General features: G+C 40.7%; 1 protein-coding gene across 6 annotated transcripts in view; it reads right to left on the bottom strand.

Moving 5' to 3' along the window:
- The window catches only part of LOC133022136 (high affinity cGMP-specific 3',5'-cyclic phosphodiesterase 9A-like), a 159107-nt gene that overhangs the window by 63298 nt on the left and 71286 nt on the right, over positions 1 to 24523 (bottom strand). For 5 of the 6 annotated variants that reach the window (XM_061089148.1, XM_061089149.1, XM_061089151.1 and 2 more), the window contains 3 exons: positions 23701 to 23765; positions 10384 to 10516; positions 652 to 722 (listed from right to left, as the gene is read on the bottom strand). In XM_061089148.1, the coding sequence (XP_060945131.1) occupies positions 652 to 722; positions 10384 to 10516; positions 23701 to 23765 (269 nt within the window). Of the gene's footprint in view, positions 1 to 651; positions 723 to 4396; positions 4433 to 10383; positions 10517 to 23700; positions 23766 to 24523 lie in introns of those variants that run through there. The other variant, XM_061089154.1, reaches the window with a different exon arrangement.

Below are 24523 nucleotides of genomic sequence, written 5' to 3'. Positions count from 1 at the left end.
AAGCAAATATTGTACATTACATTCAAAATGTTCGACTTAATGCAGGGTCTAGGGCTTTTTTTAAATTTTATTGTCTGGACATGATATATATATACCTAGCTACAGGGCTGCTTCATAGAAATTGTATAGGGGGTCCTATCTAGCCATTTTGCCGCACATGCAAGACCCATATTGGAAGTAAATGTTTGTCACTTCCGATATGTGTGATGAGTTTTGCGACTTTTCAAGTACGTTTAGCCCTCCAAATGTGTGAAAGTTAAAACAACTTCCTGTTTTGCTGCAAAACATTGAAATTTTTCTTGGGAAAAGGCTGGTTAAATATGCATACTTCTTTTCCTTTCCATAGTTTCCTGCAGAATACCTTACCAACAGTCTCTGCAATCTTCATCCCGGAACAGCAAGCATAAACTACACTTTAGAAGGAACGGTAAGGGTATTTGTAAGGGGGGTAAGGTAAATAAGGTCAAATAACATTTGTTATAAAAGGGGAATAGATGCCGGGTTGCTGAGTTTTGAGTAGATAACGGTAACCGATTTGTAATGTTAAATGTGTAATGGCCAAATCTGGTCGTCAATATTGTTCAGATGAATCTATGATTTGTGAAAAATAAAGCATTGGAAAATGTGTGTGCGTGCGTATGTGTGTTTTACCTTGGCACACCCACTACTGTACAGAACAGATCCTTAATGTCATACGGGCTGCAGAATCTACTGAAGACCACCTAAGGGAGAACGACACACATATTCATACAATTAAAATTAAATTTATAATTGATGACCCAATAGTTGACTTGCAGTGGATAAAATTAAAATATCTACAACATAGTGGCACACTGAAAGGCAGAGAAAGTAAAACATAATCAGGGATTTACAAATGAGTATCATTAAAGTTTTACCAATTCAACAACTCAGATACTGCCTAATCCATTGGGTATGTTTATTGTACTCTCAAAATATGTACATTTTTTTTAAATAACAAACAAATTAAGAGATAAAAGGGACAGTTCACTGAAATATATAAAAAGTGTGGTGATTCCTTCCTGAAATTCATCAACTCGAACCTCATTTACACCACCGGAAAATTGCACAGACTCTTGCCCAAGGGCACGCGCGGGGCGGCATCAACACCAATAAACATCAACAAAAAAACAAATTCAATTACCACAAACATGAATATCAAATTAAATGGTTAAATCTAGGAATTCCAAAGTAAAACAGTATGGGTTGAACTGGCCTTTGACCTGCTGCTTTGCCTTAAAGATGGTTTTGATTTCCTGAACCTAAAGACTGCTCTGATGCAGCCTGCCCATTTATTAATTTAAGTGTAATGTTATGTAGGTAATGTGGTCAATTTTCTGCACAACTGTGCTAGGAATCCTATATCACGGACGTGTAGCCTCTTGATGGCAACATCCATATTGCCATCAGATGCATCTACAATCTTGTTTGGATCAATGTCGAATGTTTTATTTTGGGGCTGAGTACCCTGCTCATCTAGAGAGATGAAGAGGTCATTTTGATGCTGATATTGTGCTGGAGACATTGTTTGCTGTGATGATTGTTGCATGACAAGTTTACATATTAAGTCAAGGCAAATAAGAGAAAAGATGCCAATAGACACAAATTCTGCATCTCTCACCCCTGGGAACATGCATGATGCAACTTGCCGGAACATTAGACTCAAAATTCATGTTTATTGCATAGCGAGAGACAGAGCTCTTGGAGAAGCAATGAAAGTCCCCGAGCTGTGTGCTCTTCCGGATGGCATTGTGGACCCACAAACAACAGCGCTGGCTTCTCAGGAGTTTCAATAACACATATACCACAGCAGTTATTTCAGCCAGTAGTCCCCGTCTCCTCTCTGCCGCTGGCTTCCTAAAGTGTTTCCACACTATGTAAAAACGCACTGTAACAGTACACCATGCCACAGGGCTCTCACCACAGCAGCCAGAGACGAACCATTCAGGTTTTAACATTTTTACTTAATTCAGACACACTTCAACAAACATAAATAAACTTCAACTTAAAGCGTCAAGCTTTACAGCTCAGTCCTTTCAAGAGTTTCAGTCCTCCGTGTGTCTGAGTTCCAGAGTGATCACTCCCGAGGCAATGCAGACACTGCCTTTTAAGCGTGAGGACCAATCCGCTTACATGTGAGGGTGCTCTCCCAGCCCCCTCCACATACCCCCATCACCAACTTCAGGCCAGGGAGCCATCTGGCCTGACCTACTCCCCCCCCGGACCAGGAGAGGACGCCAGCCTACCCACCGAATCTCTCCGGAGGTCGAGCAGATGGGCGTGGTCGTGAGCAGCGTCTCTGCAGAGGATGGGCAAGTGGGCGACGCTCACAGGCGCCCTGGCAACAGGTACAGGGCCTGAAGGCGTCGACCTCTCCGCAGACGAGGGACACGTGACAGGGGCTGCAGGTGTCGACCTCTCCTCACAAGAGGGACACAGGCTGCAGGTGTCGGCCTCTCCGCCCAAGAGGGATACTGGACAGGGGCTGCAGGTATCGGCCTCTCTGCCGACGAGGGACAAAGGACAGGGCTGTAGGTGTCCGCCGACGAGGGACACGGGACAGGGGCTGCAGGTGTCGGCCTCTCCACCGACCTTGGGGTAGGCACTTGAGCAGGGGACGTGGAAACAGGAGCAGGGGATGCTGGCTTCACCGCCAGCCTTGTTGCATGAACAGGAAGGGGCTTGGAGACAGGACCAGGCGTAGAGACTGGAGCATCCGTCGACATCACACCAAAATCTGCGACACGCTGGCCGCCGGCGCTGTGCACGGATTCGGAATCGGAGGATCGAAAGAGTTGGATGTTGAATCATGTTTTAAATGTGGAAAAATAGTCTTTGGTACTGCTGATCTTACAAAAGGTTAGTTCGTATCAGGCCATCATGAAATACCAGGGATCTCATTTATAACCATTGCATATGCACAAAACGTGGCCTGAAATGTACGTATGTCACTTCTCACGCAAGCTGTTTGGTCCGTTCAATGTCGGTGTGGAGGGTAAATTACGTATTCTCCATTCAAGCATATGTGGAGAATACGTAGCGCCCCCCTCTTTCTCTTTTTATCTATATGACTGCTTGTGTGGCTGCAGTGGATGGGAAGAGGGGACCATTTAATAATGTGATTGGTAAAATTGGTAAAATTCAAACTCCAGCAGATAAATTATTTTTTTTCCGAAAATCCCGAAGGAAGGACTGCAAAAACATCTTTTCGTTCTACAATTGCCTTGATCGCGTTTCTCTGTTCCTCTTTCAAAATGAATGCGCTGTCGATGTCTTCTAAAACAGACTCAATGGCAGCATCTACACATCTCAGCTCTCCAGCGGCAGGCATGTTTGTTGAAAACGAATTCAACCCAAGCGCTCTTTGGTGACGTGGTTGATTACGTTACTGTCCATCATCGTATGAAGCCCGCCCTGACAATTTGATTGGTCCGAACAGCTTCTGTACGGGCATAGTTTCTCCCCAACGAAGCGATGCCAGCCCGAACTTCCTGACCTCAAATGTTGTGGGCGGGGCTAAGTTCGTCTTGCATCCAGGCTAATGGCTTGTACCATTTTAATGTACTAAAAAATAGCAACAGTGGGTTAGCATTTTCTTCTCTTGGCTGTACTTGAGCTTGCCAGTTAGTTGCACAGCTGATACCGAGGTTACGTACTAATGTCATCACTCAGCTCAATTCTTAGCTGAGCTTAACGCCCAGGCTACACTGAGCGCATGAATAGTTTGTGTGCGTTGTGGAACGTCTTGCTTTTTGTGTCAGTGCCCATGTTATCAAGTTAGAGAGGCATGTGGGTCTCAGGTGTAAAAGATGCACTATGTGGAGGTGAGGCGGCTGGGAAAGAACCCTCACCTTCACCACAGAGGATCAATCAGCAAAGGTGAGAGCTTTTAGCTGATTGGTCCTCACACTTTAAAAGGCAGCGGCTTTGCTGCATCAGGGCCCTCGGAGACTCACAGACTGAAGAGACTGAGAGAAGCCGAACTGAAGCTGCAAAGCTTGTCACTCTGAGTGTGTTAAAGTTTATATGTTTTGATCACGTGTGTGGTGAGATCAAATATGTAAAAAAGCGATCGTTACGTCTCTGGCTGTGTGTTGGAGAGCCCCCTGGCATGCACCACTGCCACACTGCTCTTCTGGAGTCTTGCCTTTTTTCTCTGCATGCCTAAAAATGGACGGTGAAAATTAGCTTTCACCACAGTTTCAATGTCTATCTGTCGAACATGTCAAATAATACTATTCCTATATGCAACACTTTAATGTTTCCGTTGACTGAATCCATTCATTTGTATTCAGACACACGGCATAATACCATGGAGTCCAGGTATTTATTTCAGTACATAGGGCTACTTTTAATCAAGGAAACAAAGTAGTCATACCATAAACTTCATGTAGCAGTTCCGCGCAGGCACGCAGCAGACATGCTCCCTGTGTAAACAACAGACACAGCAGATCAGCAACGCTGCCGTCACGTGCTGCACACGCACCCAGTATGGCCTGGGTGTTTGGAACAATTCAGAAACCTGCACAGTGTCATTCCTGCAGATGCTGACAGCGCAGGTGAAACATCAGACACAGGCTGATACAGGAGTTCATGTTGCGCTGAATTAAAAAAAAGGAACAACTTGACAGTAATAATGGACATTTACTGACAAGGGTAGGATTCAGCCCTGTAGTGTTTATTTGCATATAGATCGGGAAAGATAAATCAGAATACAAGTGGTCGCTTGGGTCACCCAAGTCGATGTTAATCAGGTGTAAACAGAGCCATAGACTCCTTGATCAGAATCGGTGTCGACCGATACTACCTCAAACGGCGATCGGAACACCCTTACTGATTACTGTTTTCAGCAGCAGATTATTGAAAAATGTCCAGTTAGTGTTTAACGATTTATCGGCGTAGTCGACAAAAATCGATGACAAAAACATTTGCCGACGAAGCTAATAGTCGATGATTCGTTAGTTACGTCATTGCGCGCGTGTTTCGTGCCGTGCAGCTGAACTAAACGTCGTTTTACCTGAGGTGCTGATTGAAGTAGCTGAGGAGTGAGCCATGTCACTCCCTTCCTATCTCTGAAAGTCGCGCATGTGCAATAGCAAGACAACATAGACCAATGACGGCATTCGTTGCAACACGTCGTATACCAGAAAGTTAAAAGTATGGGAGAACTTCACCATTAACATCGACCGAAAAAAGCTACTTGCAATATTTGTAAGGCGGACCTTGCTTTCCATGGAAGCAGGACACGAGCGTTTGAAGAGGAGACATCATAACGTAGATGATGCAGACTCGCCTCGGAAGGATACCCTGTTATCTAGCTTGCTATATAAACGGAGTTGTCTTGGCAACTCCCTCAATACCTGTGTGCAGGATTCTAGAATCCATCACAAAACTATGGTATGAATACAATATTTTTAAACAAGTTTAAAACTTATATGTTATCCTACTGCCTGACAACGTCTTATTTAATTACAATTATGCAGTCCGCAGAAGACTATGGTTTTGTTTGTTGATTTTTTTATTGCTGATACTTTCCCTATCCTTTTGTTTACTAAATAAAGGGATACTTGATTTTTTATTCATTTTTAGTATTGGCACTTGGCCTGTTCTCGGTTCACAGGAAAAAGGGAAACTTGAATTTAACTTGATCTTTTTATATTAGCACTTTGCCTGACCTTGGTTTAAAATTGACCAAAACTTGATTTTTCTTTGTTTTTGTGTAAATAGTAGCCTAATATGCAGCAAAGTTTATTAAAAGAAATTTTTCGAAAGAAGTATCGATCTTCATTGTCAGTTATCACATGTCGCAAACAACTTCAAGCTAAATGAATAAGCTGATGGCTAAATAGGATCAAATGAGAATTTGTGTGGTTCATAATGCGATTAGTCGATTAATCGTTTCTATAATCGAAAGATTAATCAACTATCAGAAAAGTCGGTAGTTGCAGCCCTATTAGTGTTTTTGTCAACAAGAAGGGACATTGCGGCTCACTGATATGTTCCTAACGGTTATTGGGTAGTATTAGAGCTTATATATCGCATGACAAGATTTATCAGTGTAACCAGAGGCAGGGGTGGGGGCGGGTTTAGTGAGCGCTGTCAGGAGGCAAAAGGAGAGATGATTGTGGAGGAGGTGAGAGGTCAAATAGCACTTCAGCAGTGTGATACTGGCAGCCATCACATGTGGAAGAGACAGGAACTGATGGGGTCAGAAACACGAACATCGATGTATATATCCTACAAGGTTTGAGTTTTATGTAGTGAGGAAAGTTGAGCTGATTCTAATTTCTGTAAATTCACTAAGCAAGACATTTACAACACATTCTGCTGGTGTTACAATTATAAGTGTATGGAAAAGCATAAGGACTAAGACTCAACTAACATGTTTCTCATGATCTGTTAAATCAATTAACAGATAAATTGAAAAAATTTGGATAGAAAAAAACGGATTTAGGAAATCACGATTTCCCAAGACCCAGGATGGTCTCGACCTTGCTTAGTAAAGTTCATTGAGATAAATTCTTTATTTTTTTTTGGTGTTATACAAATCAAATCTAATTGAATATAAGTTATTTTAAGACAAAGTGTTAAGACAAAAACATGATGATGAACATCAAAACATAACATCCCTACAACACTTGAGTGCACTTTTACTGATCAAAAAATGTTAAAAATGCGTTGTATTACTTTGTGGTTATACAAAAGTTTCAGTCCTTGGTAGGATTTAAATCACTTGATTACATTCTCCACACATTTATAACCATTTCTAAACAAATCCATGCTCTAGTTTTAAAATGCTGGGACTGATTTCAATAACAGCCTTTCCCTTGATTTTTGTTCAGATTCTTCATCATTACATAGACATATTGCTGCATTTGACCTTCAGTGTGTAACTCTGACCTAAAAGTAGTGTGTTAAATTAGGGCTGGGCGATATGGGAAAAAATGTTATCACGATATGTTTTTCCATATTGATCGATCTCGATTCTTATCACGATATGTAGTTTTTGATCAGTTTCCTGAAGCCGTCCCTCTCCACTGTGCTCAGGGGCATCGTATCTGTAGCTAAGCAATAAGTAATAGTGCTCGTTATATTTTTTCCCCGCTTCGATTGTTTTCATATGGGGCAATGGCTGCAAAACATGACTGGATGGACTGTTGTTTTGCTAACATAGCATCGCTAACGTTAGCGATGCTAACAGGAGACGTAGTGGTCTTGCCTGTCTCTTTGTTTGGTGTCGTGCAAACTTGAGCCCGCAGAGTCAAACTCTCTGTGTAATTGTTGTGCCCTGAAAAGGGGAGATGTTAATAACGTCACTCAGACACGGTGCTTCTGCTTCAGTAGCTGCATCAAGAATCGTTTATAATTCACAAAATCAATTTACAACATTACAACAAATTAACAGGTAACAATATATATATATATATATATGGCCTATTAATCTTTGAACAGTAACTTCAATTATTGATAATTAACAAAATACCTTATCTCTTATTAATTTACAAACATAAACATACTTAACATTAATCATACACATAGACATCAGCAATATAATTCTTTCTTTTAGATGTCTTGCTAAATCAAACATGTGAACAATGCACACAACATGTGGTGCACTCATGCTCACCACGTGCTGCTACCTGCCTACCACCGGCAGAGCAGAGCAGAGCTACATAAAAAGTGTGAACTAACTGCACAAACAGCACACAATCACAAATTCAACCATCCAAACATTATAATCTTGTTGCTAAACAGGTCAATAATGTATTCACAGCACATAAACATTAATTTCCTACCTGAAAAGGGGAGATGTTAATAACGTCACTCAGACACGGTGCTTCTGCTTCAGTAGCTGCATCAAGAATGACACCCGTGCCCAGAGCTCCCCTAATCCGGCCTCTGCAGGTAAAACTAATCGATCAGCAGATCATTCAACCAGGCTATACTAATAGAGTGCAGATGGAAATCATTCATTCATTTTAACTTTATTCATACATTTTAACTATCTATCACATAATCACTGGGATGGTGCCGTCTCAGGTGATTGAAAAGGTTTGTGGTGTTTCCCGTCCTGGCTGGTACCGACCGCCGGCATATTTTGCAGACCGGCTTCGTCTGCTCCTCGTCCTTTTAGCCGTATCCAAACCACGTCCACACAACTGACGTCGCGTTACGCTTTTTTTCGACAATGTCTTCGGTTCCGGGTGATGTAGTGATGTCGCTCTCACATTCGCCATTATTTTCGCTGTCCCCGACTTCAGTTTCACTCATTTTTTCTCCTTTTTCCAACTTCGTTCTCTCTCTCGCAACTGCTGCAGCTCTCACGATGGGAAGGGGGCGTGTCGTGTCCTAACTGCAGACGGCAGCCGGCAGACTCCGACACTGTTGTTGCGCTTACTTTTGCCACGTGAGATCGAATACATGTCACGAGGAGATAATCGAAATCGATCAAAATTTTATCGCGATCCAGAATCGGGATCGAAAAATCGCCCAGCCCTATGTTAAATCCAAAACCAAGTCTGTTACACAGCATAGACAGGATCTAAGCAGCCTCACAGCAAGTGACTACTGAACCAATGAGACACAAAACTCAATATTATTAACAGTCAACACAGCAGGTTTAGCTGGTGGTGAGGCATCAAATGCAATCACTCATTCCTGGAAAAACACACACCAGACGAAAAGATTTAAATAAAAAAAAGAGAAATGAAAAAAAATAAATTTAGCCTCAGCACTGAACTATAATGTGCATAAAATGTTGGCTAGTATCTTTTTCCAGTTTCCAGACAGTTAAAAAAAAAGTCCTTGCTTGACACGCATAAAGCCATATGACCCTTATACAAATGTTAATCCTCTCACCCTGGTGGATTTTTTTTTACAAATTGTGAAATTGTGTGCATGAGGAAATTACATGTATTTTGTGCAGCGGACAGCTACCCACTCTCTGTGAACTCCATAAAGAAGCCACAACGCAATAAATGCAGTGCTGGTGAGGTATAAACCTCATTATATGGCCTTTTATGATCTGCTGTCCCTCCTCCATTGGTTTGTCAGTGTCAACAGAGCTCTGACATTCTGTCTCACAAACACCATTCTGGAGATGGACAGTGAAATCTCTTGGCATTTCAATGTTTTCACTTCAGGGTGGTTGTGGCTCAGGAGTTAGACCAGTCTTCCTCTAACCAGAAGGTTGGTGGTTCAATCCCAGCCTTCTCACAGAGAAAAGTGTGTAAAACTGTACTGTAAAGCGCTTTGAGTGGTCATCAAGAATAGAAAAGCACTATATAAATAAAGACCATTTACTGCCCTTCACTGTCAATGAGTAATAATGACTCCACAGCGAAGGGTGGGTGTGTGAAGGCATTACAATCTTTTTTTGATTTCAGATTGCACATGCTGGCTAGAGAATTCTTGTTTTGTCTTACTAAAACTGAAGAATGATGTCCATTGATTCATGGTTTTACTTTTACTCAGGCAGGCATGATTCTGATCACAATAAAATATATACATGCATAATCTGGTGATTTTTGTGATTGCTCTTGACAAACATTTTTTGCAACTGAAGTTGGCAATTCTTTGATATTGAACAAAATAAAAAAGGTTTAGAAAAGGGCTGAATAAAGTGCAATCTAAGATAAAATGTTGACAGCTGTTGCTTTTCCAACAATTCATTTGACCCACTCAAAATCCTAAAATTCTTTGTCATTGTTTTGAACATTTCAATCTTTACAGACGTTGATCTCATAAGAACTGAAATGTTGAGCATTTCGATTTGTATACAATTCAAATGAGAGCTGCTAGATTTCCACTGTGCATGCTGTGGATTTAAAGCAACTCTCTGATGTTTTATTCGTTTAATTTGTTCAACCCTCAGACACACAGTAGCCCTGAAAAAGTTTGATTTAGATTACTTCATATGACTGCTGTTCAGGGTGTCTATCAAGGTTTTACCTATATATTTTTGGTAATTTTACCGACCATGCTGCTACATTTGAGAGATATTGTTTGCAGGGCAACAAAAAGTGAGATGACCCTATATATTTAGTAAGTACTTTAAAAACAATAACCATTACTTGTAGATTATGAAATGAATAGCCTAATAACACAACACAAATACATCAAACAATTTCCAATCACATTGAATTTATTCAATATTCACATTAATATTTATATTCTAAATAATGACGTTTTTTATATATATATATATATGTATTAAATATTTCGTTTTTCGAAATGCCTTCTTTCTAAGGTTAGATAAGATATCACATTTTTAAAATTCTCTAGATGATTGAGTGCCTACCGGATGACTAAGATAAATTGCATTTATTCTATTGACATCCAACCTCCATTCTGTATGTTTTGTACCTTCTGGATCCTGCCATCCACGTCCAGGTGGATGACCCGATAAGAGGAGGAAGCAGAGCCCATAGTCCACCCTCTGCAAGGCGTCAGCCTCTGACTGAGGTTTCTGCTCCGGGCTCCGTGCCGCCGCTCCAGTCTACGCCCACCGTCGTTAAAAAAAAGGAGGTGAAAAGTGAGTCAGCGGTCCGACATTTAGCCCGCCAGTCTGTCTCTCAACACAAAGACATAAAGTATATCTTTCGGAAGGGTCTGAGCCTTCTCTGTCACCTCGCTATCGGGCTGCTTCTGTTAAAGCCTGTGCACGCGGGTCCCGCCTACTTCAGTCACTTAAAAAAAAAACACATACGCGCACGCGCACACACAGTGGTGCGAAGTATTAAAGTGTGTGAATTAATCTTAATAAATATTTCCCATGTGCTCCGTGCTGCCTAAACCCTCGGTAGTAACCACCTGTTTTACAAAGAATTTTAATTCCAGGTGCAAATGAGGTATATGAGTTATATAGTTATTTTCAAAACAAAAGCAATTAGTAATTAGTATAGTTAAAGTAACCATCCGTTCAACAATCAAAGCTCATGGCACGGCACATACGGGGTTAATAGCGAATCCTTGATTGCCTCATTATTAGATATTTTTCAGTACAGAATGTAAGAGGCAGCGACTGTACATTTTAAAATACTGGAGGAATGTGTTGACCTGCACAGCGGAATAATAATTCTAACTGATGAACCGACGTGTGTTTCTTTAGCCATCGATCCAGTGGCCTTGTTTAATGAAGAACTGGTAAGAACAGGTTGCTCTCCGTGAGAGTCAGGTACAGAGAGTGAGGGGGTGGTAACATCCCCCTTATAAGGTAGTGTTGTCATCAGTCACACGTGACTCCATAACATATGAGGCGCAACAGCGCCTCCTCCTGAACAAATACAGTTACATGCATTCATACACTTATCCACTCTCAACACTCCCACTTATGAATGACGTGTATACTGTACAACTTTTACATAACAAAAAAAAATAACATGGCATAGTCATATGTCAACATTTTACACACCAAACATGACTCCTGAAAATTTCCTCAGCTAAAGTCTGGGGGCGGGCTTTGTCATAACATCTGTGACCATGTCATCTGTGGGACAGTAAACAAGTGACATCTTATCTTCCCTTATGGTAGACCTAATGAAGTGATATTTAATGTCATTTCAGATGTTTACATCTTTGTCTACTCATAGGGTTCCTAACCAGCGCAATTGTCCCCTGGTTATCCTCATAAACTACAGTTTTCTCATACACATAGGTATCTATACCTCCCAGTAGTTGCTCCAAATAAATACACTCCTGTATTGTTAGAGCTAGAGCCATGTACTTGGCTTTGCATGTGGATAGTGCTATCGTGGGTTGCTTCTTGGCTTTCCAAGAGACTAAGGACCTGTCTTTGCCCATACTCACACAATACTCGGTGATACTGTGTCTGCCAGTAGCGTCTGCAGCCCAGTCTGCGTCACTATATGCCCGTAGGCCTAGATTCTCTCTGCTCTTTCTGAAACAGCACAAGATGATAGTGTTCTTTTAACACTTTGAGACTCTCTCGGCCCTTGTCCTACGTGTCTCTGAATATCAGTCCCAAGCTCGTATTGTCAAGTAGCGGTGCCAGTGCACAATAGATGCCGCATTCAGCTTGTCATCATTAGCCTTTTCTTCCACCGACAGTGGTCCAGTGGGCTCTGTGAGGATTGTCTGCTTCACTCCGTGCATGCAGCACAGCATCCTTTTTTCCCAGAGCTCATACTCCTCTGCTCTCCCTTCAAAAGTGGGCTACTTGCTTTTTCTTCTGTTCGCCTTGGCTTTTGGTGTTCATTGCTCAGTTTAGCTCCTTTTTAGCCTAGCTTTAGCTTCCGGTACTCCCGATGCTAAACTAGCTGTTTTGGATAATCCTACTTCTGTTTGCTAGCGCATCCTTGCTAGCTATCTACTCACTTGTCCGTCAAACTTTAGAATCATTCTCGGTTAGCTTGGCCCATAACCTGTTGACAGGTAGGGTTCTTCCTTCTGCCTACCTGTTCAGCGGAATAATAATTCTAACAATTACATGCATTCATACACTTATCCACTCTCAACAGAATGTTCTAATATTTCTTGATTTTACTAACCTCTGTGCAGCAGCATTCTGCACCATTTGGACTCGGTAAAGGGAGTATATATCTGCTAGGACCTGCCTACGTGACTACGTCACGGACTACGCAACAGCCTGTCCATTTGTCTAGACTAGACCTAGTATGCATGGCTAACGTGGCTAAGATGAGTTGCGATAAAAGGTCAGAAGTTTGGCTTCACTCTAAAAAAAGACAACAACGACAAGGCAACGTGCAATGCATGCGGGAAGCTCACCAAACATTTAAAGGTGACATATTATGAAAATTCCCCTTTTGTAGTGCTTCTACACGTTAATTTGGGTATCTAGCATGTCTACCGTCACAAAAACTCTGGAAAAAAACAACTCCCGCGATTTGTTTTGGTTCCTCTATGTCAGAAACGATACGCCAGATGGCGTTGAATGGGATTACGACCCGAGCCGACGTCATAGTCTTGCTACACGGCCCGGCTCCACCGGCCCGGTTAGCTCAGCTCGCCGGCCAGCCCACAGGTCAATCTGAGGAGGGCTGCTTTAGACAGGGTAAAAAGGGTGCTGTTTTAAATGATCCTTGTGGTATTTTTACCAAAATATGTTTCAGACATTTCATTAAGACCCTAATGAACCATATAAACTGCGGTAAAATGGGCATTATATGTCTCCTTTAAGGCAGCACGACATCGATCTGAAAGACTGTACAGCGTTGAATGTCCTGCGGTCTCTACGAGTCTGAGTGTTTCATCTTGGCCTAGCTGCACCTCGCTAGCACCTCCAGGGCGAGCGAGCGGTGATGGCAGAAACACTCCGTTCTCGCTGGTATTCAAGGGAAACCTCACTTACATGACTTGTATTGATTATGACAGGTTTCGTATAAATAAGATGTACTACAAAAGATTGAGCATGTCTGATGAGGCTCTGAGATGAGTTGTGTGGGTTTTCTTTCGTAATGTTGCCTGTCTCTACCACAAGGCGTTACCACTGCTGCCCCAGTGTAACATGAAGCACAGCTACTGTGCATCAGTCCAGTCCAGTAAAGATATTTTTCTTATCTCAACATTTGACCTCTTTTCTTTTTACTCTTTTGGAATCAAAATGGTGAACTGATAAAAAACAGCATCGATAAGCGGAATCGAAATCGATAAAATTTAAGTGATATATACCCAACCCTAATAATGACAGCCAATGTTAAAAAGTAACTAATGACACATAATGAATAATAAGTAATTAATGAAAATGATATTAAATGAAACATAGTAAATAATGATAATTAATTAATGGACTCAAATCGATGTGAAGGGATGATGATACAAAAATGATCACAACATTTCCAACTTCACAACTTCTGCTATTCCCAAAGTACAACAAAATAAAGAAAAATATTGGTTCTAGTCTTTAAATAGAATGTTGAACATCACATCAAACATAATGTTAATTGTGATGTAACTTCACATGATGTGCCTCATCAAATCAAATGGCAGTGTTACATCAAATTACACCATTACCACAGTTTGAAGTAAATCAAAATAAAATTTCATGAGCCAATGAACTAATACATCCGTCCAGACGATACATTACATATAATTTTGCTGATGCTTTTATCCAAAGCGACTTACAATAAGTGCATTCAACCATGAGGGTGCAAACCCAGAACAGTAAGAATCATGTAAAAAGCCAAAGCACAAGTGCTACATGTAAATGCCATATATACGTGCAACTAAACCTAATTTCTATATATAAACACCGGAGTTCGTGATGGTTTTTGTATACTGGATATACTGGAAGCCTCTAGTAGACGTCCATTGCAAAAAATGCAAATGCATTGGAAGGGAATTGCCTCTCCAATTGTCTCAAGTGTTGTCAGCCCATATTTTATTGTGTGCCCTTATTTTTTTGTAAGGATACGACAATATTAACTAGTTCATAGGGCTGAACGATATATCGGAAATTGATCGTCATTGGGATATCAACATGCGTATCACAAAGGACAATTTGAACTACTATGAATGGTGTTCCATGTGCTATGCATTCACACTCTACATGTCAATATATCTACATGTCAATATATTTGGCCAATCAGATATCTCTCTCTCACACTCAGCTGACATCTTGCTACAGTTTAAGCCAAAATATCAACACTGATCATAACATAATTATACTTTCTCAAATTAGTTAAATCATTCTTCAGAGCAGCGCATTCATTAGCCGTCCCGCGCATTATTTTCCTCTCTCTCTATCTCACACACAGACACACAAACAGTCTGATTGGACTCGTGTAAACTCAGATTGTGTAAAAACAACAGAACTTGGAAACTAAGTCAATGTATAGATCTGGAGGAGATGACAGCTTGTTTTGGCTTGATGCTGTTGGCGCAGTGCACCTCATAGCCACCTTCTCTAAGGACAAAGCAAAGCATTCACACAATTGAACTTATCAAATTTTTTTTCATTGCAAGTGTTACACGGATGTTTAATGTTTGTTTATTAGATATATAAATATTTTTAAAACAGATCACTGGAAAGAACAGTTTAAAGCTGGGAGACATGGAAAGTGTGATGAATCGTCATGCTGCTGTGAAGTTTAGGCATGACTGCATTGGGATTTTTGACCTTGTCAAAAACGTAAAGGCCCGAGTAGGCGGGTTGAGAGCTTCCTGGATTCAGTGCATGGTGGAATATATTTTGAATGATGTGTGCTCCAAGAGGTAGGGTTGGCATCAGCCATACAGCGTATGGTGGATTCCAGGTCCTGGTTGGTCTTTTCTGCCTTGCCATTGATTTGAGGGTGGAAACCTGATGATAAACTTGAAGATGTACCCATAGCTTTGCAGAAAACATGCCAAACTTGAGATATGAATTGTGGGCCTTGGTCATAAACTATGTCAATGGGAATGCAATGAATCTTGATAACATGATTGATCAACAGTTCAGCAGTTTCAAACGCAGAGTTTTATGACAGTAATGAATATGCCCTGGAGAACCTGTCAACAATGGTAAGAATTACTGTGTTACCTTCAGAAATAGGGAGGCCAGTAATACAAATCCAGGGCTATGTAGGATCAGGACCTTACAAGGACAGGTAGCGTGCAAAGCAGACTAGCTTGGGGCTGATGAGAGGCCTTGCCTCTAGCACAAACAGAGCATGCTGCTACAAACTCCTTGGTGTCAGCCTCTATGGTGGGCCACCAAAAATGTCTCTTCAGTAGAGAAATGGTACGGCAGACAAAACGTGAGGTATGAGCCCACTGTAGTACATGGGAGCGAACAACAGTTAGCACTAGGTTTGGGTATCATTTAAATTTTATCGATGGTGATTGCGATTCCCATTTCGATGCTAAAATGTTAAGATAACAAAAATAACTTTGTTGGACTGAGCCGATGCAAAGTCGCTGTGCTTTATGTTAAACCGGGGTAGCAGTGGTATCGCCTTGTGGTAGACAGGTGTGGCAGTTGACTATGGGCCAGGGAGCAATCTGCCCCTTCCCCACAGACCAGGAGAGGAAGCCAGCCCACCTAACCAGGCTCTCCGCAGGTCGAGCAGGTGGGCATCGTTGGGCGAGACTCTCCGGATCGGCAACCCGCCCACCGCCTGCTTCACCAGAGCTGTTCGGGGACGTGCAATCAGAGCCGACCACGCTGTCGATGACGATGCGGACTCGGGGCAGCGCCCACCGCCTCCATCAGCGCGCTGCGTCTATGGAGCTTTTTTCCTATCTTGATTCAAGAGCGTGGTCTTTCAGTTTGAGTTCATGGCTTGTTGAATTTATGTTCAGATTGTGTATGACTTTCCATCAAAACCCTGCCCTTGCACTCAAATAGCCCCTGTTTGCACTTAAATTTGCTCTGCTTCTGCTCTAACTGTGTGCTGGGACTCAGATTTACTGTTGCTCACACAGATTTCCTGTGCTCCCAGTTCCATCAATCCATCCTGCACTCGGGCTGCTTTCAGTGCCCTCGTGAATCGTTTGATCTCAGATTTCTCCTCTGCTCTTATTTTTTTGTTGAATAACCCCTTTCAAAATTCCCCAACCTATAGAATGCCAGGTAAGGTGTTGACCACTGGTCAACCAATGAAATGAATATGATCCCTGCCTTGTTGCGGGCGTATGGGATGCATATTAGATCATTTATATCATATATATATATATATATAAAAAAAAATTAAATAGTTTTTCAGTGTGTTTCCTGGTACGATACGCGAAAAAATTGACCTGAGGCCGGGTTCACACTGGATGCGGAAGCACCCAACAGCTCTCATCTGTGCTCATTTACAGCAGAAGGTGCTCTTCCAGCCCCCTCACTTCCACAACAAGCAACATTCCAGGGCAAAAAAACTCATCTCAAAGCCTTATCAGACATGCTCAATGTCCTTAACCCAACTGTGTCAATTGGTAGTAACTGAGATAGAGGCAATGTTTAACCTATTTTGCCTTGAAAATACTGGTTTAAATTAACCAAACAAAACAACACATTCTAATTTGTGAATAAGTGGAATAAAATGTTGTAATTGTCCCTGTAAACTAATGTTACATCAATAATTGTAAACTTTAAGATCTGTGATGAATATTAATCTCTCATATATTATATAACAACACAGTGGAAACCAGTAGCAGTTGAACCATTGTTCTAGTAATTAAAACATTTACGAAATAACAACCACAACAAAACAAGTAAACAAGGAACTTCCTTTTACAAAAGCCTCTCCTTCCCTTCCCTTTAGAGCACATCCCCCTGAGGACCACTAGGGTCTGGCACTTCTAAAAGGCCAACCCTTGTATTTGGGACTTTAGCTCTTTTGCCCTGACTGAATCTCATCTGTACAGCCTCCTTGGCATCAATCTCCTCCAAGCTAGTTCCCTCTCATCTTACTATGTCGCTCTGAGTGTGTCTGTGTGTGTGTTTCAGACAGACAGACAGACTTCTGTCTTCAACCAGGCTGAAATCCTCCGTACTCTGTTGAACCGGGCTTGACGCTGCAGCTGATTAGACTATGATATTCATAGGCAGCAGGCAGGAAAAAGTTACTTGAGGATTTGTATAATTTATTACATTTAAAAAATAATGTGACGATAATGATATCTCCCGAAATGTTTCACTTTCATCTTTTTCCCTTTTGGAGCCACCACTGCGTGAGAGTGCACTGCAATGGCAATTTGATCTGCTTTTCCCATCTGAAATCTCACAGATAGCTCCCACGTCTTCCATTCCTGTTTCAACCTTGACTCTTGTGGCCAGCCCAGAAATGTTGTCTTGTTTCATAACCTCAGGCTTCATCTTTGTTGTGGGCGGATCTTCAGGGAGGTCTTTGTGGATGCTATTTTGTGTGCAGGTCAAGTTAGCTGCAAAAGGACACAACATATCGCTCCTTTTTTTTTATGTATTTGTCGAATAGAGTGTTTTCCCAGAATAGCCTATCGTCTTAATCAACGTGCTTGAGAGGGTGAGCTTGGGGATATTCTCCCCAGTGTTGTACCTGTATCCACCATGAAAGAATATTCTTGGATTAAAACCTGTATGGTGGGCTCATTGTGTGGTTGTGATGAGATTATTGGTGTCATGGTGTTACGACCCTGCCTAGGAGGTAAAACAGTCGCAACATGATACAAGAGTTCCCCCCCCCCTCCTTCCACTCTCCCAAGAACCAGCCACAAACAATTAACAGCCCGTTAGTGTTAATTGACACCTTTTCCTTCAGGGTGGGCTAGTAGCAAAACAATAAACAGAAAACAACCCTAAGGCGAAACAACCTAAACTTCCCTACTCAAAATTAAGGAAAACAAAAGACAGGTTACTGACCTAACTCCTCAAGCAAGCAAAACAGGAGAAAACATGGCTTAAACAAAAAGGCTACCCACCCCTACCATGAACGGGCTGGTACAAAAGAACAGTTTACAAAGTGCTGCACAAGGGGAGTCCAGCTGGAGGTCCGGCTGGCAGTGGCAAAGAGAGACACCGCAGGAGCTGTGGGAAGCCGTCCTCTTATCCTTCCAGCTTGGGCTGGAACCAATCAGCTCCCTGTAAACACACCTCCCCACTCATCCACTCGTAGCGACACACCTGCAACACATCACACCCAAGCATCACAGCAAAGAGAGAAAGAGAGAGAGGGGGAGAGGGAGAAGGAGAGGGATCCACACAACCTTAGGGTTGTAACAATGGTCTCCCCCTCAGGCTTCTCCGGGCGTCCTTATTGCAGGGCCTGTACCGGTCTCTACTCTGATGACCTGGCTGTCCACAACCCCAACACTGATCATTGCTGAGGCTGGGATTGAGACTATATTGTCGGGCAGATGGGCCCCTCCACTTCGAGCCTATAGACTCGCCCCTGGCTACTGAGTTGGACGATAGTTACCACTTGCTTGGTTGACTTGCACATGAATCAGTGAAAACTCTGGGTGCAGAGTTTGATGTGTTCTCTGGGGGTGGCGATATTACAGGGGCCGTGTCTCATTGCCCCTCCTGCTCTGAGCTTGTTTCAATCTCACTGTCAGACTCTTCTAGGTACAAGCTTTCTTCACTTCTCATCCTTTCAGTCTGTTTTTCCCAATGTTCTCTCATGCCACTGCATTTCCCCTTGCACTTACTAACCCTAACCCATGATGAAGCCCAGGAAATGAAGTAATTGATGTGTTGACAGGTACATACAAACAAACCCCCATAAAGAGTGTGTCTAAATTGTACAGTAGTTTGCAAAGTGGAAGAAATTCTCTGTTTGTAAAACAAAAATGGGAGCTAGAAATTAACATAGTCTCTCAGAAAGTGACTGGCATTCCATGTGTAGAACATAGCAAACATCCATCTGATCCAAGAGATGCAAGGATTTTTGCAGGAATAATTTGATACACTTCTTTACTGCACCTCACTTAAAAACTAAACAATTTGGTAAGCAAAAGAAATGCTGGAGACAGTGTAGACAGGTGAATGCCACTCACTCACGTGTTTTCTGGTCATGTATAAAAATTCAAAAATTCTGGGACAGCGTTATTCAGATTCTTGAGGAGATTTTATGCTACAAGATTCCTAAGGACCCTCGGATTGTGTACCTGGGATTGACAACTATGAAATTAATTTAAAAGAAGGATACATATCTTGAAAATCCTGATACTTGCGTGTAAAAAGGCCATTACAAGGAGCTGGTTAAACTGTGACCATCCTCGAACAGGACAGTGGTTGGACATTGTACAGGAAATATACTCAAAAATTGACTCATCATTTTAGGATTAAAGCAGGGCTCCATAAACAATGCTGGGAAAAATCGACTGCATACAAACAGAAGAATGCATCATGTTCTCAGCTGGTCTGAAAAGAATGGATCAAAAGCTGTATAAAGGAGAGTGGTATCTATCTCCCCATTTGTCTTTTGTTATTTGTAATTGTAAGGTCATTGTTGTTTTATTATTGTGACATTACTCAGTGTAAATGCAACTGAAAAGTAAATCAAAATCAATCAGACATAAATGGTTCAAGGTCTGCATTTATTAAACACTTTTCTAGTCTTGATGACCACTCAAAGTGCTTGACAGTCCAGTTTTGCCATTCACTTATTCACAAACACATTCATACAGTGCATATCTTCATGCATTACTTGCAGACCTGATGATTTACATCAAGTGAGGACTATGGTTTTTGTCCGCTATCATATCCGTTGAAGGAACTTGACACTTCAATATACAAATAAGCATATGGCTATTTAAAAAAGACAGACTTGGAAATAAAAACTGGGCTAATAATTTAATGCAGAGAGATGAGGGTGATATCAATATTTTGATCATACAATACTCTGCAAATTATGTATTCCACAAACTCTTACCCAATTGTGGTTGTCTGTGGCACAGAAGGTAGGTGGTTCCTTCATTGTATGTGCAATTGTGCATTGTAATTTTTTTCTTTCTTTCTAGTTTCTGCCTGTGTCAGTGAGTGGGTTTCAGGCTGTCAGGAGCTTACCATTTCAGGTGACACCTGCCAACTCCAGCTGAGACTTAAGGCCACTCCATGCCATAAATTAGACAGATTAAGCCAGCCTGTAGTTTTATGCTTGGAAAAAGAGCCATAAAAAACATCACCTCCAAAGTTAAGGGAAAAAAACGCTTTATTTTGTTTCCCAGAAACTGTGCTTTAGAAATCAACGCACCCCAAACCAAGACCATTAAGAGTGATGACAACATTTTGTTTACAAAATCAACTGTCTAGTAAAAAGATTAACAACAAACAAGGCACATGTCCTAGGCCAACCAGAGACAATAAATATACACAGCAATATGTTTTTTTCAGGAAGGCATAATAATCTCATTACTACTGCCACAAAACAAAATGATCCCAGAGTTTAAGATATATATGTATATCAAATTGACAAGTTTGTATTTTGTGGATTTTATTATGATACAATAAACAAACAATAAATCACCAGAAAGAAGTTATATTAACAAATTGATGAACTAAGAGACAATAACTATTTTCAAAATGTTTTCGTTTTTCAACAGTGCTACCACTTTTTTAATGAGGTTTAAATAAGCGGTGCCAACATCACTGATAGTCCTATTTCATAGTCTGAAATTACATTCAGTAACTATGAGGAAGTATTTCAAATAGTAACCTTACTTATCTACACTGCAAAATATATCCAAAAGATTTTATAACTTTCATTCATAGTATTTCAGATCCCCTCACCAGCACAATGTAGTTGTAAAAATACAACTTTGGTGCCTTAAGTTCAGAACAAATAATGGGGGGGAAATATTGAATCCACAAAACTGACAGAAATAAGTTAAATGACTGTTTAAATTTGTTTCTAGAATAAATTACAACTTGATCCCATGAAATCTTTGGTTAAGTAAGACAAGGTGACTTAAGCAAGACTATGTGCCCTCATAGAGCATCACACAGGTACTCCATCCTGACAACCATATTTGTCCACAGAGAGGATTTGTGTAAGTTGGGGACTTACAATTTTTCTATTTAACTGTCTTGTTGGTTATTAGTCTTCCTTGTGCAATGGAAATGATTTCAATTCACCTCACTTGTAGTAGCAGAGAGACAGAGCTTTCAGATAGATCTCAAAACCGGGACAAATCAAACTAAATCTACCTGAATGGATATATACAACTATATATAAAATGTTCACAATTTGGGTGGACTGACCCTTTCAGGGCTATTGTATTTCTTTTGTGATAGGGACTGACATTTTTTATAATTTTCACTGTGGCTTGACTTGGCTGGGCATGATTTTGACAGACCATATCTGACATATTTTACAAATAATATCGGGAACAAATGGGCTGCAATAGTCCACAGGGGTTCGGGGTCACAGTGTGATAAAACATACTTAAATAAGATCAAACCAACACCTAATTTTTTAGACATTTATCTAAATTCATAAGAAAACAAGAGTGACCAACACACCAACCTTACACAGTTCATTCCGCAGAAAACATTTAACTTCTGGAAGAATTCAAAAGTTACAAGGACGATACTAAACAAAAAAACTTCAAGTAGCATCAAATCTTAGTGCAGTTCAGTCTTGCTGTGGAAGGACCCATCCCAGGCTCAGGACAGTTTACTTTACTGTTGTATATTTCCAACATGTTACTCACTTCCAATCTCACCACTTGCTCCAAAACACTGTTAACAAACCTGTGATCATGAGCATTGTTATCATTTACTGGCACCACTAGTCAACAGGTGTCACTAACGGTTACCCTGGTAACACAAGATGTATTCCTTAGTTAGCCTAGAGGTAACGTGGCTAACTTTTTAGTCTTCCAATTAGTCACGGTTTCATTTGGTGTCACTGTCTCACCTCACTGATATAACAGAAACTATCTTTGTAGATGGCTCCTGGTCTGTAGCAGTTATTTACAGGAGTTAAGCTGCAGGGTTCCCTCAAAAATTTAAGCAGGTGTATCACAACATGGCATTTTAGTTTGTCTTCATAATCCAATTAATCACTAGTGAGAGTGCATCTGTCCCACTAAAGTTTAGCAGCACCGAAGAGGCTATAGGAGTTAAAAATGATGTGTAAATAACAACCGAAAAGATACATTGTTTTTTAAGTTGCTTTTTGTTCTGAGTAGTATAACAACCTGCAGTCATGCCAATTTGTGGCTATTTTTCTGTCACCATTTTGGCATCTACCCTGCGGTAGCCACTGTGAGGCTGTGTATAGCTGATATATGATCCCTTGGAAATAATAGCTTTGATATGAAATAGACTGGTTACTTACAGATGTTATAATTAGGCCAGGGTTTTGGGGGACTCATAAGTACAAGAATAGGAACTGCTGTCAATAACTATAGTAGGATTTATAAGAATAAAGTAATGGAATTTGCTGTATAAATGACTGCTACCAAAATAAATGTCACTTTTAGTTTCTCTGTAGTTTGAATAGACATTTGAAAGTAAGGCTACTTTTACATCCAGAATCTGCCAATCATTTGTTGAGTCGTTCAGCTCTTCCTCGTGGACACAAGGACCCTCTTGTTTACAGCAAACCTCTGTAGGTTCACACAGTTTTGTGAATGTATGTACACATACATTCATGTTGGTTTCTCAATGCTCCTTCAACCTGTGAAAGACAAACACCAACACAATTTTGATAATTGGGTGTCATTACGTTTTACCTTTAAGACCACTTAGCTTTTTGAAAATTTTTCATAAGGAACAATGTTCATTCCATTTATTAAGTAAATAATAAGAATTGGGCCCAGAGTTTCTCCTGAGTTCTCTTTTGACATGCATAATGCAGCAGGGGGTTCTCTGCTAATACGCGCTCACAACAGCAAATTCTCAGCAGGATTCAGGTGAGGGGTGGTGCAGCAGATAGAGTGGAGATCACTTGATGTTGTTTACAGCACATCAACACCACTGTCTTATCACCACTGTTTTTACCATCTTCGTTTTTATCTTCTATGTGTGAATTTTTTGTCTGTCGTGTGTTAGTAGCATCATCAAACACCTTTACATGTTCACGGTAAATCCATCAGGGAAAACAAATGGGTGCTAATTTTCACTGAACATAGATTTTGGTTGGAGTAATTTCTGCTGAATTTAATTTAAAATTTGACATCCAAAACTAATATTTGTACATAAAATCAAACTCATTTACAATGATCATACGAGATATAGAATGCAAATTGTGCATCAACCAATGGAAACAGGACATTGAGTTAAATCATGAATAGTACAAAAAATGGACTTACTGTACAATGGAAATGGGACGGGATTTAGTTGAGTCAAGCTCCTTTTTCACAAGCCGTAGCAAAAACTGTACATACATTCACAAAGTCAATTATTACAGGATATTCATATAAATACATATTCATATATCATTGGCGCTGGTATAAAACATGCATTTAGAGCTTTATTTCTCTTGGGGGTGAAGCAAACTGAAAACACATCTGATACGTTATAAACTCAAGTTATTATGATGACTAACATTTATTTTAAATTGTTTGTGTCTGCCATATGCATTAAGGTTCAATAATCACTGTATGTAAATCTCTATTGTGACTCAGACCACCAGTAGCATACCAATCTGAATGTAAGGAAGCAAAGCTAGAAAAACAATTACACTGACGTTAAATGGTGTTTTTTTCTCTGGAGATGACAGTGGGTGTTTAAGTGGTCAGTCAGCCCTCTTATGTGGCACACAGCCAGAAATGTTGTAAAACCACTGTGTGGTCACAATGTCCTGCATTGCATGTTTTATATCTTGTTACTATAATCCTCAGTTCTTACAGCTAGTTCTGCAAACTTATCTCTTAACCTCTTCTCAGTGGTCACTGTTATGAACAGATGCAAACATTTCTGCATTCTGCAAAAATATAAAGAGGCTAAAAAGATGATTTTTCCACAAATAACAGGTACATATTCTCCATTTAAACACTGGAAACCAGTGTCAGAGGCCTACTGTATAACTAGTCAACACAAGGGAAAAACTCAGTCTATAGACAGCCCCATCAAACTTCTGACTGACTATAACTAGATTAGATTTCTTTATTTTATCCACACAACGGGGAAATT

The sequence above is a fragment of the Limanda limanda genome, chromosome 16, assembly GCF_963576545.1.
Source record: "Limanda limanda chromosome 16, fLimLim1.1, whole genome shotgun sequence".
NCBI classification, from domain to species: Eukaryota; Metazoa; Chordata; class Actinopteri; order Pleuronectiformes; family Pleuronectidae; genus Limanda; species Limanda limanda.
Note: the sequence above shows the minus strand (reverse complement) of the source record. Positions and strands in the feature narration are given on the sequence as shown.